This window comes from Thamnophis sirtalis, unplaced genomic scaffold (genome assembly GCF_051295495.1).
Source record: "Thamnophis sirtalis isolate CommonGarterSnake01/CBP01778 unplaced genomic scaffold, rThaSir2_p1.2 scaffold_1, whole genome shotgun sequence".
NCBI classification, from domain to species: Eukaryota; Metazoa; Chordata; class Lepidosauria; order Squamata; family Natricidae; genus Thamnophis; species Thamnophis sirtalis.
In genome coordinates, this window is record NW_028261381.1 from 168,207,668 (window position 1) to 168,225,703 (window position 18,036).

The following is an 18,036-nucleotide window of genomic DNA, read 5'->3' on the forward strand; positions in this document are numbered from 1 at the left end:
TGAGACCGGATTGGCTTGGTGGAGTAAGTGGGCGGGGAGAGAATGCACGGAATCCCATTATATCGAGCCAAACCATTGGCCCATGTAGCTCATGATGGATGGGAAGTTGGTCACCTGAGCTTCCGATGTGCCAGCTCTTCTTGGAAATCTCAGATTTTGAACCCAGGATCTCTTCTACTTGCATAACAAGTGTTGTGCCTTTTGTACTGGCTACCTATTCTTCCAGTTCTACCCGCTCCATCTTCTCCTCTCCTTCCCTTTTTCAAGATGTCCCAAGTGCTTTTCCTTCTGTTCTCACAGACAAAGGGAGATTTTTGCCATCTCCTGCAGACAATCTTAGATTTAAGATGACCCCCCCTACTCCGCCCTACACAAGGGAAGGTTAAAAGAGACAAACCCTTGAATGCTTCCAGCTGTTTTATAACCAGGCTACCAAATTCAGCCCCTCCCAGTTCAAGCTCAGTTATGTAGAAGGCGGCTTCCGTTTTCTCCGTCAGACAAATACATATAATGAGATTTCAGAAGGGTAAAGATGTTAACTGGGAATGCAGCCAGTCACTTATGCTGCAGGGACCGGTTCCACCACAAAATCGCGGAGGACAAAATCGCGCTTGACGAAAGCGCACATTTGACGTCATCACAGTGCGACGAAAACATCGCGCTGTGATCGAAAAATGTAAAAATAAAGCTAAAACCTTACCCTAACCCCCCCCAAACCTAACCCTAAACCTAACCCTAAACCTAACCGTTAACGTAACGCTAAACCTAACGCTAACCCTTAACCTAATGCTAAACCTAACGCTAACGCTCTAAACCTAACCCTTAACCTAACCCTAACCCTTACCTTTATGTGAATCGGCTTGCTTTAATTTTAATTTTATTTCAATTTTTAATTTTTTTCGTCGCGCTGTGATGACGTCACATGCGCGCTTTCGTCGAGCGCGATTTTGTCCTCCGCGCTTTTGACGGGTCACGGCAGGGACCAACATCATCCCAAGTTTGACTTCGATCCTTAGCATGCTCATTCTATTTTACACAGAGCTATTCTCACACTGAATCTAATGGGTTTCTGGTTCTGTATGAAGAGTTGGCCAGACCTCATTTGTGTATCTGGTGAGAGCCCACTTTTCCAAGGACGGCATCAACGCCTTCCATCCACTTTTCATGGTCTCCAGAGCCCCCCCTCCCAAACTTCAAGGGATGAAAATCAGAGACTCCTCTCTTACCCTTTTGAAGTGGGGATCACAACCCACTGAAAGTGTAGGAATCCCTGCAGTTGGATGGATGTCATATAAGAGCCGAGGTGGCGCAGTGGTTAAATGCAGCACTGCAGGCTACTTCAGCTGATTGCAGTTCTGCAGTTCGGCTGTTTAAATCTCAGCGGCTCAGGGTTGACTCAGCCTTCCATCCTTCCAAGGTGGGTAAAATGAGGACCCAGATTGTTATTGGGGGCAATATGCTGACTCTGTAAACCGCTTAGAGAGGGCTGAAAGCCCTATGAAGCGGTATATAAGCCTAACTGCTATTGCTATTAAAAGGAAAAAATCCTCCCCCATTTTCTTAAGGGAAAATCTCCAAAGTACTTGTGACAGCTCCCTACCGTCCCAGCTCTTACCCTTTCCCCAGTGGTGGGATTCAAATTATTTAAAAACCGGTTCTCTGCCCCAATGATTTCTTCCAACAACCAGTTCACCAAACTGCTCAGAAAGTTTACAACCGGCTCTCCCGAAGTGGTGCGAAATGGCTGAATTCCACCACTGCCTTTTCCCTCCCCCCCTCCACAAAATAATAATAATAATAAAAGCCAACCCTAGCCAAGGAACAAGTGTCCATTTAGATCAGGTGAATCTCCCGGGATTTGGAATTATGGAATTTATGCTCCTTTTTCAGCAACAGCACAAGGACGTTGAGCTAAGCTTCATATATAGCTCTTGTTATTTATGGTGTGTACTTGCCGGGGTTTTTTTAGTGTCAGGGTTAGGGAAAGTTTTTCGAAATATTCTGTTGATGCTTTAGCGTCAGGAATTTTGCAGGGTAAGTCCAGATAGTGCTTTTCAGCCATTATTATGAGGCTGTGAATTTTCTCTCTTTCCACTGAAGTGGAAAATTCTGTTTGAAATTCTGAGTGCCCTTTGCATATGCGTGTTTCTCCTTGGACAGGCCTTCATTCCATGTTTTTGCTTATGTCAATGTATGGTTAATGGTTCTGACTAACATCACTAAAGGCGTGTCATTCATGACTTGAGGTGAGGTTTGTGTTGCAGGCATTGGCTCTCCTGAATCCTAATCGGTACAGCTTTCGGTACGGCACCTGAACGGATTCACAAAATGATCTGATGTTGGCATTCCATCTTCATCAGAGGTGTCAAACTCAATTTCATTGAGGGCAGCATCAGGGTTGTGTTTGACCTCAGGAGGGGGGGGGATGGTGGGGGTGTGGCCCACTCGATGTCACTCGTGTCAGGGTCGCCTGTAGCAGCCCAAGCGCTCTGCCAATAAAAACAGGCTTCCGAGCTCCGTTTTTGGCTGCAATGGCCTCCTGCAACTCTGTTTCATTGAGGGCCGCATCAGGGTTGTGTTTGACCTCGGGGGGGGGAGGGGATGGTGGGGATGTGGCCCACTCGATGTCACTCGTGTCAGGGTCGCCTGTAGAAGCCCAAGCGCTCTGCCAACAAAAGCAGGCTTCCGAGCTCTGTTTTTGGCTGCAATGGCCTCCTGCAACTCTCTTTCATTGAGGGCCGCATCAGGGTTGTGTTTGACCTGGGAAGGGGGGAGGGGATGGTGGGAGTGTGGCCTACTCGATGTCACTCATGTCAGGGTTGCCTGTAGAAGCCCAAGCGTTCTGCCAACAAAAACAGGCTTCCGAGCTCCGTTTTTGGCTGCAATGGCCTCCTGCAACTCTCTTTCATTGAGGGCTGCATCAGGGTTGTGTTTGACCTCGGGGAGGGGAGGAGATGGTGGGGTGTGGCCCACTCGATGTCACTCGTGTCAGGGTCGCCTGTAGCAGCCCAAGAGCTCTGCCAACAAAAACAGGCTTCCGAGCTCTGTTTTTGGCTACAATGGCCTCCTGCAACTCTCTACCAGCGAAAATGGAGCTCGGAGAGGCAGGGGGACATGTTGCCCTCGCAAGCTCCGTTTTCATTGGTAGAAGCACCGTGGGCCAGTCCTTCGATTTTTCCAGGGCGGCCCCGGAAATGTAAGCACCCCAAGGGCCAGATCCGGATCCCGGGCCTTGAGTTTGACATCCCTTGGTCTTCACTGTAATCAGAAAATTTATCTAGCCTTCAATTCAGTACAGACAGTCCCCACATTCAAAGCTACAACGGACTCCCCGAAACTACTTGCAGCCCAGTTTTGAAATTAGGACAGCTGCACATACATACAGCCCCTCTGGTGACGTGATCATGTTTTGTACACTTGGCAACCAGCTCACCTTTGCAGCATCCCATGGCCGTGTGACCATGATGGTTTGTTTTGTTTTGTTTTTACAAATTTTGCTACTTTCCAGGACTTCCAGTTTCTGGTAAAAAAAAAAAAAAAACTTATTCTGTAAAATGTATTCGCTTAATAACACCACCAGAAAAAAGTTGAAAAATTGACCATGTAATGCCTCAAACTTACGATGGTAATTCTGGGCTCAATTACAGTCATAAGTCAAGGACTACCTATTCCAGCGGTCGCCAACCTTTCCAGCTCAACACACTGGCGGAGGCAACAGCGGGGGGGGGGGAGAGGGCATGGTTACGCGTGTGCGGCTTCATGTGTGTACACTTGCCCACCAGTTCCGCAGCCCAGTTCCGAATGGAGTACGGACCAACACGGCTGGGGACCCCTGACCTATACAACCCACTTTCCTTTGCTAGTGTGAGTCCCATGTTATTGTAGTCTGTTTCAATAAAATGTAGTTCTGGTCGTCTTATGGAGCTGATTTTTCTGGTCTGCTCTACCCAGTGGAGCTAATCTCCTTTTACAAAGGAATCAAAACACGCTTGTTCCCCACTTCTTACCAGTGAATGAGAAAGCACATGAAGTTATCAAGCTACCATACTTTTCAGAGTATAAGACGCACTCCCCCCCTCCCATAAGATGGTTGGAAATCTTGATGCGTCTTATAACCCGAATATGACCATTCCCCACTCCTTGCATCCGTTTTTGCCCAAAATGGGCCTGTTTTTCACAAAAACGGTGAGCTCAGAGGATTTGGGAGGCCTGCAGAGTGCTGCTGGGGGCTGGAGTAGGGGTGAAATGCTACCGGTTCGGGCCAGTTTGCCCAAACCTGTAGTAAAAAATGCTACTGGTTCCCAGAACCGGTAGTAAAAAATACTAAAACGGTTTTTTTTTAAAGTTCCGACGATCACACGTCGCACAGCTGATCTTTGGAACTTTAAAAAAAAAACTTTTAAAGCATTTTTTTAACTACAGGTTCTCTGGAAACGTGGGAGTGGGTGATCCATTTTTGCTGCCAGCAGGCTTCCCTGAAGCCTGCTAGGCCAAAAACAAAGGGGGGGGGTGCTGAGAAAGAAAGAAGAAAGAGAGGGAGGGAGGGAAGGAAAAAGGAGAGGAAGAAAGGACCACAAACCTAGCACTAGACACAGCTTCAGAGGATAATCCAGGGCTGGAAGGGACTTCGAGGTCACCTAGTCCAACCCTCCTTAATAGGAGGGAGGCGGGAAACCCCTTGCAGGGTAGGGCTGAGGATTATGCTCAATTCTTGGCGGACAAAGTAGCTCGGCTTCGATCGGACCTGGACTCCACCGCAGTAGATCCAGCTGAGACGCAGGAGGATCATCTGTTACATCAGCTCTGGGTTGAGTTCCAGGAAGTTGCCTCAGGGGATGTGGACAAGGCCATTCGAGCTGTAAGTGCCTCCACTTGTATTCTGGACCCGTGTCCCTCCTGGCTGGTGGCTAACAGCAGGGAGGTGTCACATGGCTGGATCCAGGCGGTTGTCACCGCCTCCCTTCGGGAGGGGCACTTCCCCGCCGTACTTAAAACGGCGGTGGTGAGACCCCTCCTGAAGAAGCCATCGTTAGATCCAGCCATTTTAAATAACTTTCGTCCTGTCTCCAACCTTCCCTTTATCGGGAAGGTTGTTGAGAAGGTGGTGGCCTTTCAGCTTCAACGGGCCTTGGAGGAAGCTAGTTATCTTGACCCCTTCCAGTCCGGCTTCAGGCCTGGTTACAGCACAGAAACCGCTTTGGTCGCATTGACCGATGATCTCTGGAGGGCCAGAGATGGAGGCTATGCGTCCATCCTGGTTCTCCTGGACCTCTCAGCGGCTTTCGATACCATCGACCATGGTATCCTTCTGCGACGACTGCGGGAGGTGGGGGTGGGAGGCACTGTTCTGCGGTGGTTCTCCTCCTACCTCTTGGACAGGTCGCAGTCGGTGTTAGTTGGGGGGCAGAGATCGTCCCTGAGGCCCCTAACATGTGGGGTACCCCAGGGTTCGGTCCTATCACCCCTACTATTTAACATATACATGAAACCGCTGGGCGAGATCATTCGGAGGCACGGGATAAAATACCACCAATATGCGGACGATACACAATTGTATCTGTCCGCCCCGTGCCAACTCAATGAAGCGGTGGACGTGATGAACCAGGGTCTGGAGGCCGTTAGGAACTGGATGAGTGCTAACAAACTGGTACTCAACCCGGATAAGACCGAGTGGCTGTTGTGTTTCCCCCCCAATAATTTGGCTAATACACCAACGCTTAGACTGGGGGGTCAAATTCTATACCCCTCAGATGGGGTCCGCAACTTAGGAGTCCTCCTGGATCCACAGCTGACTTTTGATCACCAGCTGTCGGCTGTGACCAGGGGGGCATTTGCCCAGGTTCGCCTGGTCCGCCAGTTGCGACCCTACTTAGATCGGGGGGCTCTCACAGCAGTCACTCGAGCCCTTGTGATCTCTAGACTGGAATACTGCAATGGGCTCTACATGGGGTTGCCCCTGAAGTGCATCCGGCGACTACAGTTAGTCCAAAATGCAGCCGCGCGAGTGATAGTGGGCGCACCACGGTTCGCCCACGTTACACCTGTCCTCCGCGAGCTGCACTGGCTACCTGTTGGTCTCCGGGTGCGCTTCAGGATACTGATGACCACCTTTAAAGCACTCCATGGTAGTGGATCTGGGTACTTGAGAGACCGCCTTCTGCCGATTACCTCCCTAAATCGACCAATTAGATCGCACAGACTGGGCCTCCTCCGAATCCCATCCGCCAGTCAATACCGACTGGCGACCACGCGGAGGAGAGCCTTTTCTGTTGCTGCCCCGACCCTGTGGAACGAGCTCCCCATGGAGATCCGCACCCTCACCACTATCCAGACCTTCCGCGCAGCCCTCAAGATCTGGCTCTCCCAGCAGGCCTGGGGATAGGCTCCTAATTACCCGCCCGAGTGTTTGACTGTTGAATGAAAGTTGGGTTTTTATTACTTTTCTGTTGTTCACATATTGTTTTGTTTTGACCTTGCACCTCCCCTTCCTTGTGGTTGTAAGCCGCCCTGAGTCCCCTCAGGGAAAAGGGCGGCATATAAATCCCAATAAATACCTAAATACCTAAATACCTCCTCCAGCAGGACATTGTTAAAGTGAGATCCCATCTTTTGATCGCCAAGTTAATTACTACATAGCCACGCCCACCTAGTCACATGACCCACCACCACTAAGCCACGCCCACAGAACCTGTAGCAAAAACATTTAGATTTCACCACTGAGCTGGAGAGAGCAAAACCTGGATGCGCGGAGGTGAAACACTTTTTTTTTTTACTAGTTTTCATCTTCGAAATCTTGGTGCGCCTTATAGTCCGAAAAATAGGGTATAATACCTTATTTTTCGACGTATAAGACTCACCTTTTTCTGTCAAAAAAGAGGCTGAAAATCTGGGTGCGTCTTATACACTGAATATAGCATTTTTTGCCAGCCAAAACCCCGCCCCATTTGCAAAAATGGCCATGCAGAGCCTTTAGGAGCCTTGCAGAGTACTCCTGGGGGCTGGGGAGGGCAGAAATGAATGAAAAATGGGCCGTTTTTTGCTCAAACTTGCCCCCCCCCCCGAGTCCCCAGGAGCACTCTATAAGCCTCCTAAATGCTATTCATGCCTTTTTGACAAAACGGGCCCATTTTTGCTTGTTTTGGGGGGGTAACACCCCTCCCCCCAGGAGCACTCTACAAGCCTCCTAAAGGCTATTCATGCCCCTTTTGGGGGGGGGAAACGGACCCATTTTCGCGAAAAATGGGTTGTTTTTGGGAAGTCTGCAGAGTACAAAAACTTTTTAAAAAATTTGCCTCTTCAAAATCTGCGTCTTATACTCCAAAAAAATACGGTAGTAAGTGTTCCTTCCAAGTGTTCCTTCCAAGCAAAGGTCAACGGGACTCAGGATCTCCTCACTTTCTGATATTTCACACCAAGGTCGAATCTTTGCCTGACCTCGCAGGTTTGCGAGACAGGATTTTCTTCATTTCCTGCCTCACCCCGTGGCTCAACAGAAGGCCGGACTCCGCCGAAAGTGTCCGGTGCATCCTGGGGATGCTGCTACCGCCCTCTGGCTCCAGGGTCGCTGCAACACTGTCCACGGATGTGACGTTGGTGCTACTCCCTGGAGTGGTTTGGTGTTCCACGTAGGACAGGTATGAAACCTCCGGATGAGTTTCCAGACGTGACTGTAAAGAGGTCACCTTTGCGCCATTGCTAGGAGGAACGACGGCTGGGATTTCGACATTCTGGGCCGAGTCGTTCTCGTAAAGATTGTGCGGCAGTTCCCCTGGGCTCCGCCTGGAAGCCCGGACGAGCGCGTGAATCACCGTAATGATCAAGACGACGATCCCAGAGGAGAAGATACAAGCACAGGTGATCCCTGTTTCTGTCTCGAATGCCATCATCACGTAGATCGAGAGGGCTGGAGGGCAAGCAGAGAGGGAAGATGAAATTAGAATAGAATAACAGGAAGGGACCTTGGAGGTCTTCTAGACCAACCTCCTGCTTAGACAGGAAATCCTGTACCACTTCAGACAAATGGTTATCCGACATCATCTTAAAAGTGTTGGGGCATTCACAACTTCTGGAGGCAATTTCTGTTCCACTGATTAATTGTTCTAACTGTCAGGAAATTTCTCCTCAGTTCTAAGTTGCTTCTCTCCTTGATTGGTTTCCATCCATTGCTTCTTGTTCTACCCTCAGGTGCCTTGGAGAATAGCTTGACTCCCTCTTCTTTGTGGCAACCCCTGAGATATTGGAACACAGCTATCATGTCTCCCCTAGTCCTTCTTTCTATTAAACTAGACATACCCAGTTCCTGCAACCGTTCTTCATATGTTTTAGTCTCCAGTCCCCTAATCATCTTTGTTGCTCTTCTCTGCACTCTTTCTAGAGTCTCCACATCTTTTCTACATCGTGGCGACCAAAGCTGAATGCCGTATTCCAAGTGTGGCCTTACCAAGGCATTATAAAGTGGCATTAACCCTTCACTTTCTGCCATTAGAGTGGTATTATCTGTGTCAGGGTTCCAAATAGCATCCAAAATTAAATCAGAGTCTGAGGTAAAGGGTTCCTCAAAGTTCCAGTTTATTAAGAAAGCCATGTTGGCACATCTGGGAAAATGTGAATGTGGCCAATATATTAAGAGCCAGTTTGAATAGAATAGAATAGAATAGAATAGAATAGAATAGAATAGAATAGAATAGAATAGAATAGAATAGCAGAGTTGGAAGGGACCTAGTCCAAGCCTCTGCCTAGGCAGGAAACCCTATACCGTTTCAGACAAATGGCTATCCAACATCTTCTTAAAGACTTCCAGTGTTGGGGCATTCACAACTTCTGGAGGCAAGCTGTTCCACTGATTAATTGTTCTAACTGTCAGGAAATTTCTCCTCAGTTCTAAGTTGCTTCTCTCCTTGATTAGTTTCCACCAATTGCTTCTTGCCCTGCCCTCAGGTGCCTTGGAGAATAGCTGAACTCCCTCTTCTTTGTGGCAACCCCTGAGATATTGGAAGACTGCTATCATCTCTCCCCTAGTCCTTCTTTTCATTGTTAAATTGTTAACCACCACCAAAGCTTAAAACAGCCTACAAAGGAATTGGGTATTAACCAAGTTTGTGTCTTCCATACAAGATGCTAAGAATTGGATTCCCTCAACACACTGACTCGCAATTGTCCCATCCATTAGCATGCTGAAAAAGGCTTGGCCTATACCCGTGATGGCGAACCTATGGCTTTGTGGGCCACAGGGGGGGCACTCAGAGCCCGCTCTGCAGGCACCTGAGCTGTCTGCCCCGCTCAGCTCCACTGTGCATGTGAGCACGCCTCCTGCCGGTCAGCTGGTTCTGGGATCTCTGCCACACATGTGTGGGTTCATGCATGGGGACGGGAGGGTGTGCGCATGGGCTGGGGAGCGCGGGGGCCAGGGCGCACACGGGATTGCATGTACATGCATGGGGCAGGGCCTGCAGGGGGGCGCACACACGTTGCATTAAGGACGTGCATTGCACACATGCTTTTGTCCCATGGCGACAAAAATGTTACCAATCACTGGCCTATGCAGTGGTCCTCGACTTACAACAGTTGATTTAGTGACCGTTCACAAAGTTAAAACTGCACTGAAAAAAAGGGACATGGCCATTTTTCACGCTTATGACCATTGCAGCATCGCCATGGTCACGCGATCAAAATTCGGGCGCTTGGCAACTGGTTCATATTTATGACGGTTGCAGAGCCCTGGGGTGATGTGATCTGCTTTTGTGACCTTCTGGTCAGCAAAGTCAATGGCGAAACCAGATCCACTTAACAACCATGTTACTAATTTAACAACTGCCATGATTCACTTAACAGCGGTGGCAAGAAAGGGCGTAGAATGGGACAAGACTCATTTAACAAATGTTTCTCATAGCAACATCAATTTTGGGCTGAATTGTGGTCATATGTCTAGGATTACCTGTACGCTTTATTGCAATTTATTTTATTTTAAATTAAACCACCCAATAGCTGGAACTCTCTGTACAGTTTATAATAAAACACTAAAAAATTCCACTCTAAATTCGACAGTAGGGCTGTCGAAAAACAGCCCTACGGCCAAACTGGAAGTCTGAAGAGCCGAGGTGGTGCAGTGGTTAAATGCAGCACTGCAGGCTACTTCAGCTGACTGCAGTTCTGCAGTTCGGCTGTTCAAATCTCACCGGCTCAAGGTTGACTCAGCCTTCCATCCTTCCGAGGTGGGTAAAATGAGGACCTGGATTGTTGTTGGGGGCAATATGCTGACTCTGTAAACCGTTTAGAGAGGGCTGAAAGCCCTATGAAGCGGTATATAAGTCTAACTGCTATTGCTATTGCTATTGCTGTTTCCAAATTTCCGGTTTGCCCGTAAGGCCACTTTTGCGCACTCCAGACGCTTCAAGGGAAGCTCCTGAAGCCTCCAGAGGGCCTCGGGGGAGAGGGGAGGCTGTTTTCGCCCTTCCCAGGCTCCTAGAAAGGAAGCCACAAGGAAGCCTCCGGAGGGCAAAAAAACGGCCACAAAAGAAGGCTGAAGTCAGCTGGGCCGCACGCATGCGCACTGCAGCTGACAGGGCAACGCCTCGCGTGCCCTAACAAATGACACACGCGTGCCATGGGTTCGCCATCGCGGCTATAGACCATAGATAAATATAAATTAAAATAGATTGGCTGCTTTTGTAACTTCTCTTCATACCATTCCTTTATGTCTAATTTGTTTTTAAAGAATGGTTCTGAGAAGTCATATGGGTGGGAGATTTTATTTCCTTCTCAAACGTAAGTTTCAAACCGCTTTTTGAACATTTCTTCTAGGAAAGGACAAGCAAAGGAAGGCAGAAAGGGAAAAGAGAAACAACTCACCTGATAGGTAGGCTAAAACAGCGCAGCAAAATACACCAACAGCTACATGTCTCACTTTTCGACTCTCCAACAGGAACCAGTCGCCTCTGTGACATAAGAACAGTATATATTTTTGATCATTTTTGTCTGCAAAGTAGACAGATCCCTGCTCCAAACATCTCATATGCAAACCTACTGTAATGTTGATAAACTTACATTTTGCCCTAAAATACAGAGTGCCTTCGACATACCAACTTTCTTTCTTTTTTAAGGTTTTTTTTTTCTTTTTTTAAAGGATGAACATTCCATCTTTCCTTAAACAGTGTGTCCTCTGGATACAAATATCTCTGTGCAATAACCATCAAAATTTACATCATTCACATTGATGTTAATTCCCTAATCTTAAAATTATAGCATATTAAACAGTTGAACATGGTTCCACCACAAAACCGCGGTAGACTAAAGCGCGCTTGACGAAAGCGCGTACGTGATGTCATCACAGCGTGATGAAAACAGCACGCTGTGAGTGGTAAATTTAAAATTAACGCGTAAATCTAACCCTAACCCCCCCAAACCTAACCCTAAACCTAAACCTAACCCTAACCCTTAACCTAACCCTAACCCTTAACCTAACCCTAACCCTAACCCTAACCCTAAACCTAACCCTTACCTTTATGTGAATCGGCTTGCTTTAATTTTATTTTTATTTTAATTTAATTTATTTTTAATTTTATTTGTCGCGCTGCTGATGACGTCAGGTACGCGCTTTAATCGGGCGCGCTTTAGTGGACCGCGGTTTTGTCGTGCCACGGTTGAACATACCCTGTTTCACCGAAAATAAGACCTCCCCAGATAATAAGCCCTCCCCAAAAATATTGCAACACAGCAGCAGCCATGAGGTGACCACGCTCTCCGCCTCCTGCACCTCAAAAATAATAAGACCTCCCCAAAAATAAGGCCAAGGGCTTATTTGGGGAGTCAAAAGAAAATAAGACTCTGTCTTATTTTGGGGAAAACAGGACAGTAAAACCTGTTTGTTTTTCCCTCTTAACATATCTTCTAATAAAAATGTGATAATAATATTTAGCATCATAATCCTTGTCATCATAATACTAACAGTTATCATATTGTTTATATCTCTATCTTAACATATTTTCTGCTGTTCTTTAATCCCCTCCTTTTATTTCCAACTTCCATTTTTATTCTCTAACCATTGATAAAATAATTTCCCATATCATATAATATTCAGTTTGTTCTTTCTCCTTAATCGTCAGTGTTGATCTGTTCATTTCTGCACATTCTAATATTTTCCTACCGGTAATCACAAACCAATTTTCAATAGGGGCCATTCTAAGTTAACAACGGTACTGAAAAAAGTGACTTACAACCGTTTTTCACCCTTAACAACACCCAAACAACTGTTTTTCACCCTTAACAGCAGGAAACCCATGGTCAAAATTTCAGCCCTTGGCAACTGGCCTGTATTTACGATGGTTGCAGCATCCAAGGGTCATGTGATCACTATTTATGACTTCCCCAGCTGGCTTTTTGACAAGCAGAGTCAGAATTTGCTTAATCTTGTGATTTACTTAGCAACCATGATTTGGTTAATGACCATAACAAAAAACAAAAGTTGTAAAATTGGGGGAAGCTCACTCAACCACCACCCCGCTTAGCAACAGACGTTCCGATCCCAATTATGGTCATAAGTCAAGGACTCCTTGTACTGATTGCCGTCAACAAAATGTGAACAGGCAAAAAGCAATATGTTGGACCTGCCAAAAGTTTGAGGAAGCAAGCCATCAACTCTTTGAAATAACTCCTTTGTCAGCTCAAACTCAAAAACAGATGGCTTTTTATTAATGTCCGACCCATTTCTTTGAATGAAACAGCTCTTCTAAACTCTTCCTTCGGCCAGACCTCTTGTTTTGTTGGAGTTTTGTTGCAGTTCTCTTCAACACGCAGGAATTCAAGCAGTTACTGGGGAGCAAGAATGTGGAACATTGGTGGGAAAGGGGCAGTTGGTTACCAGAATTGAAACTTCAGCTTCACAGGGAGCCTAAGTCCATGGGATGGGGATGGAGCACGCACGGGGTTGGGGGGGATGGAATCACTGCCTGTCTTTTGGGGGGGGAGGGAAGGGAGGGGGAAGGAAAAAGAAGGAGGTGAAGGGAAAATGGGAAGGAGGGCGAGGGAAAGGAGGAAGGGAAGGGAAGAGGGAAAGGAAAGAGGAATGGGAAAAGGAAGGAAAGGAAAAGGAGGAAGGGAAGGTGGAAAGGAAAGGGAAAAGGGAAAATGGGAAGGAGGGCGAGGGAAAGGAGGAAGAGAAGAGGGAAAGGAAAGAGGAATGGGAAAATGAAAAGGAGGAAGGGAAGAGGGAAAGGAAAGGGAAAAGAAGGAGGGAGAGTGAAAGGAAAGGAAAAGGAGGGAGGAGGGAAAGAAAAGGGAAAAGAAGGAGAGGGAAAGGAAAGGAAAAGGAGGAAGGGAAAAGGGAAAGAAAAGGGAAAAGAAGGAGGGAGTGAAAAGAAAAGGAGGAAGAGAACAGGAAAAAGGAGGGAGAGTAAAAGGAAAGGAAAAACAGGAAGGGAACAGGGAAAGAAAAGGGAAAAGAAGGAGGGAGAGTGAAAGGAAAAGGAGGAAGGGAAGAGGGAAAGGGAGATGAGAAGGAAGAAGAGGGAGGGAAAGGGGGAAGGGAAAATGAGAAGGAAGGAGAGGGAGAGGAAAGAGAGGAAGGGAAGAGGGGAAAAAGAGAAGGAGGGAGAGGGAAAGGAAAAGAATTGAATGTGGATTATGGGACAGAGAGAGAAGATAAGGGAAGGGAGATGGGAGGTGGAATCCAGAAAGAACATTTGAAGTGTTAATTCAGAATCACCACAGCAACTTAGGAAAAATGGAGGAGCTGAGATGAAAGCATAATGAATACAGTGAATGCCAGTAGGCTGGATTCCAAAATCGCTCATTAAAATGGAATTTCACTTTATAAAGGCTGGCACATGGATGTGGTTGGTGTGTATTACATTTTGCCATTTTGCACAAGAACGTGATCAATGCCTCAAAACTGATGTGAGCCTGGAGCAAAACTCTAGAATGGGGAAACTTATGCAAACATTATTTTCCTATGATTCTGTTGCAGTTTTAATAAATTTTGTCGACCTTGGAAGTATCTAAATATTAACTACCAGCATCCTAGAGTCTTCATGGGTTTGCACATGTTAGATTAGCCAAACATGGATTGTAGTTCAACATGTTGTGTGAATCAGACTATTATAGTAAGCCTTACTCAGGTTCCTTTGTTTAGGTACAGGTTTTAATGTAAACACAAACACTCTGTTTTTTTTTAACCCTCCTTCAGTGTATGATGTGAACCCAGCCTTTATGTGGCTTAGCTCAATCAAAATCAAAGCCAAAAGAAAGACTTTAAATTATGTCAAGCCCAAAAGGCAACAGAATTAAGATATCTGCTTAATTCGATTCACCTTTGGATCGATTTTCTATTGTGGTGTTTCTCAACTTCAGCCATTTTAAGATTGTGTGGACTTCAATTCCCAGAATTCCCCAACCAGCTTGTTCATTGCAGAATACTCTGGGAATTGGAGTCATCTTAAAGCTATCAAGATTGAGAAATCAGTATTTTCTAGGCAGGTAAAGAAACATCTGCAAGAAAATGACCAAGTCAACCAGAGGTGGGTTCCTACCAGTTCGCACCTATTCGGTAGAACCAGTTCGTCAAATCTCCCGAACCGGTTAGAAGAGGTTCCACCAGTGGACCCGGAAAGCAGGCCACACCTACAGAAGAGGCTCCAAATTTTTTTGAAGCCCACCACTGGTCCTTGGATGTGATTATTCTACACTATCATGCTCATATTTATAAAACTCAGTGCCTCTGTGAAAGGTAAGGATGACTACATTTGTGGTGCAATCAGAACATTGCGTGTGTTGAAGTTGTTTTAACGCAAACCAGAGATGCCTTTTAAAAAACAAGTTTACATCCTATTCTTATGTATGCCAGTGCTGTGTGTGAGGTAATTTAAGGTGGTTCTGACAAGTGTCGTCGGCATCTTCATATCCGGTCACATGGGCGGCAAGCCACTCCCATCTGGTCACATGGGCGGCAAGCCACTCCCACAAAGGAGGCCACACTCACAGAGTAGGTTCGAACAATTTTTGAAACCCACCACTGAAGTCAACCTACAGCCCAATCATAAATTAGATATATTCTCGCAAAGATAAAGGTTTCCCTTCCACATATGTGCTAGTTGTTTCTGATTCTAGGGGGCGGTTTTAATCTCCGTTTCAAAGCCGAAGAGCCAGCGCTGCCTGAAGACGTATCCGTGGTCATGTGGTCGGCTTGACTAAATGCCGAAGACGCACAGAATGCAATTACACAAAGGTTACCTATTTTTCTACTTGCATTTTTACATGTTTTCGAACTCCTAGGTTGGCAGAAGCTGGGACAAGTCACGGAAGCTCACTCCATTACTCAGCGCTAGGGATATATTCTCTACTATCAGACTAATGCTCCAAAATCTTGATTTCACCCTTGCATACTTTTATCTTTTTCCTGTATTTATGTATTTCTTAAATATATATATATATATATAGCCACTCATCTTATAACCAACTCGGGGTGACTCCCAATCATTGGTTTAGATCAGATTAAATAAAATTCAAAGGTATATCTTGATTGACAGCATATAGGGTGTCTAGAGGAGACTCTAGAAAGAATGCAGAGAAGAGCAACAAAGATGATTAGGGGACTGGAGACTAAAACATATGAAGAACGGTTGCAGGAACTGGGTATGTCTAGTTTAATGAAAAGAAGGACTAGGGGAGAAGTGATAGCAGTCTTCCAATATCTCAGGGGTTGCCACAAAGAAGAGGGAGTCAAACTATTCTCCAAAGCACCTGGGGGTAGAAAAAGAAGCAATGGGTGGAAACTAATCAAGGAGAGGAGCAACTTGGAACTGAAGAGAAATTTCCTGACAGAACAATTAATCATTGGAACGACTTGCCTCCAGAAGTTGTGAATGCTCCAACACTGGAAGTTTTAAAGAAGACGTTGGATAACTCTTTGTCTGAAGTGGTGTAGGGTTTCCTGCCTAGGCAGGGGGTTAGACTAGAAGACCTCCAAAGTCCCTTCCAATTCTGTTATTTTATAAGGCTATCCAAAGGTATGCTACCCCCTCAGCAAAGCAGAGGTCAATATACACCTTGGCTTAGCAGAAGAAATGAACCCATGTTACATCCTCTGTGCCAACTAAATGCCCCCCCCAATTCAAACCCAGTTCCGAAAGAGCCACTCGAGAAAAGCCTTCGCGACCCCCGATCGCCTTCCGTCGCTTCGGGGCTCCCAGGGAGAAGAGAGCAGGGACGCCGCTCCGAGGCTTACCGCCCCCTCCCGCCATCGCATACGCACCTCTCGCTGCCCAGCGCGCCCCCCGAGGCCGCGCATCGCTCGGCGCCGCAGTAGCCGTGCAGGAGGCTGAGGAGCAGGCAGCTCAGGCTGAGCACCAAGCCGAGCGAGGCCAGGCCGGCGGCGATCGGGCGCAGGAGCGCGCGGAGCCACGAGCTCAGGTCGCGGTTGCCGCCGGCGCCTCCTTGGATCTGGAAGAGCAGCATCGAGGCCAGCACGGCCACCAAGCCCGAGGCGGTGCCCAAGAGCATCAGCGCGCCCAAAGCGCGGTGCCCGTATTGGGAGAGCATGAGGCCGGGCCGGGTCCGGGCCGAGAGGGAACGAAGCGACCGCGGCGAAAAAGTCCGCCTAAAACTTTTTTCCCCTCTCCAAAGTTGCGTCGAGGCGGCGCTTTTGGAGAGGGCGCGGCCGAAGTGAGCGGCTGCGCGGGGGGAAGGGGGCTGCTGCGGGGGTCTTTGTCGCCGCTGAGCGCCCGGTCCTCGGACCGGCGACCCAATGGAGCCTTGGATCCTATCGTGGGCTTCATCCTCCGCCGCAATAAAAACCCGGTTTGGCCAAACTCCGTCGCTGTGCGCTCAAAGGCAGCGCTGAAAACCAACCACACCGTGGCTTGAGTCGCGCCGAGCCCCCCCCCCCCCCCCCCCGAGATGCGTTCAGCCTTTTGGAGCTGTGGTTCCCAATAAAGCTCCACTCAGCTCTTTTTTTTTTTTACATTGTTTAGTTTGTCAAACGTGTACAACAGATGTAAATATAAACATGGACACGAACGAAGGAAATGGGTACAAATAAATGGAGACAGTAGAACAGGGACGGTAGCCTAAGTGCTAGTGCGCTTCGGCATGTTATATAAGGTAAAGGTAAAGGTTCTCCTCGCACATATGTGCTAGTCGTTCCTGACTCTAGGGGGTGGTGCTCATCTCCATTTCAAAGCAAAAGAGCCAGCGCTGTCCAAAGACGTCTCCGTGGTCAAGTGGCTGGCATGACTAAGGCGCAAATACCTTCCCACCAAAGGTGGTTCCTATTTTTCTACTTGCATTTTTTACATGCTTTCGAACTGCTAGGTTGGCAGAAACTGGGACAATTCGAACCGCCGAACTGCCAACCTTTCTAATCGACAAGCTCAGCGTCTTAGCCACTGAGCCACCATGCCTGTCCCTTTGCATGTTAAGCATGATACTAAGTTTTTGATGCCAGGAAAAGATGGATTTATTCTTCTAGCCCTTTAATGCTAGCAGTGTAAGCAGTGGTGTATTAACCATTAAGCAGACTAGGCACCTGCTTAGGGCACCAGGCCCAAAGGGAGCCCCACAAAGTTCAGAAAGAAAAAGAAAAAATGAAGATTTGTACTGTATGTACAAAGAAGAGGCACCAAGATTTGTCAGTGCTTAGAGCACCAGTGAGCCTTAATCCACCACTGAGTGTAAGGAAGCTTCTAATTGGGGCTTATAGCAATAGCACTTAGAGTTATATACCACTTCATAATACTTTACAGCCCTCTCTAAGCGGTTTACAGAGTCAGAATATTTCCCTCAACAATCTGGATTCTCGTTTTACCAACCTCAGAAGGATGGAAGGCCTTGAGCCTGGTGAGGATCGACCTTGAGCCTGGTGAGGATCGAACTTCTGGCTGTGGGCAGAGTTAGCCTGCAATACTTCATTCTAACCAGTGTGCCACCACGGCTCATATACGGGCAGTTCCTCAACATACGACCTCAGTTGAGCACACAATATCAGTGGCTAAGTGAGACATTTGTTAAGAGAGTGTTGTCCCATTTCACGACCTTTCTTGCCACCGT

General features: G+C 47.3%; 1 protein-coding gene across 1 annotated transcript; it reads right to left on the bottom strand.

The window, feature by feature from the left end:
- Window positions 1-7,406: 7,406 nt before the first annotated feature.
- TMEM221 (transmembrane protein 221) lies at window positions 7,407-16,530 on the bottom strand. The gene is made up of 3 exons (XM_087702685.1): window positions 16,244-16,530; window positions 10,849-10,934; window positions 7,407-7,903 (listed from the first exon to the last, which is right to left on the bottom strand). The coding sequence occupies exons 1-3, from the start codon at window positions 16,528-16,530 to the stop codon at window positions 7,407-7,409; spliced, it is 870 nt and encodes a 289-aa protein (XP_087558811.1).
- Window positions 16,531-18,036: the final 1,506 nt, after the last annotated feature.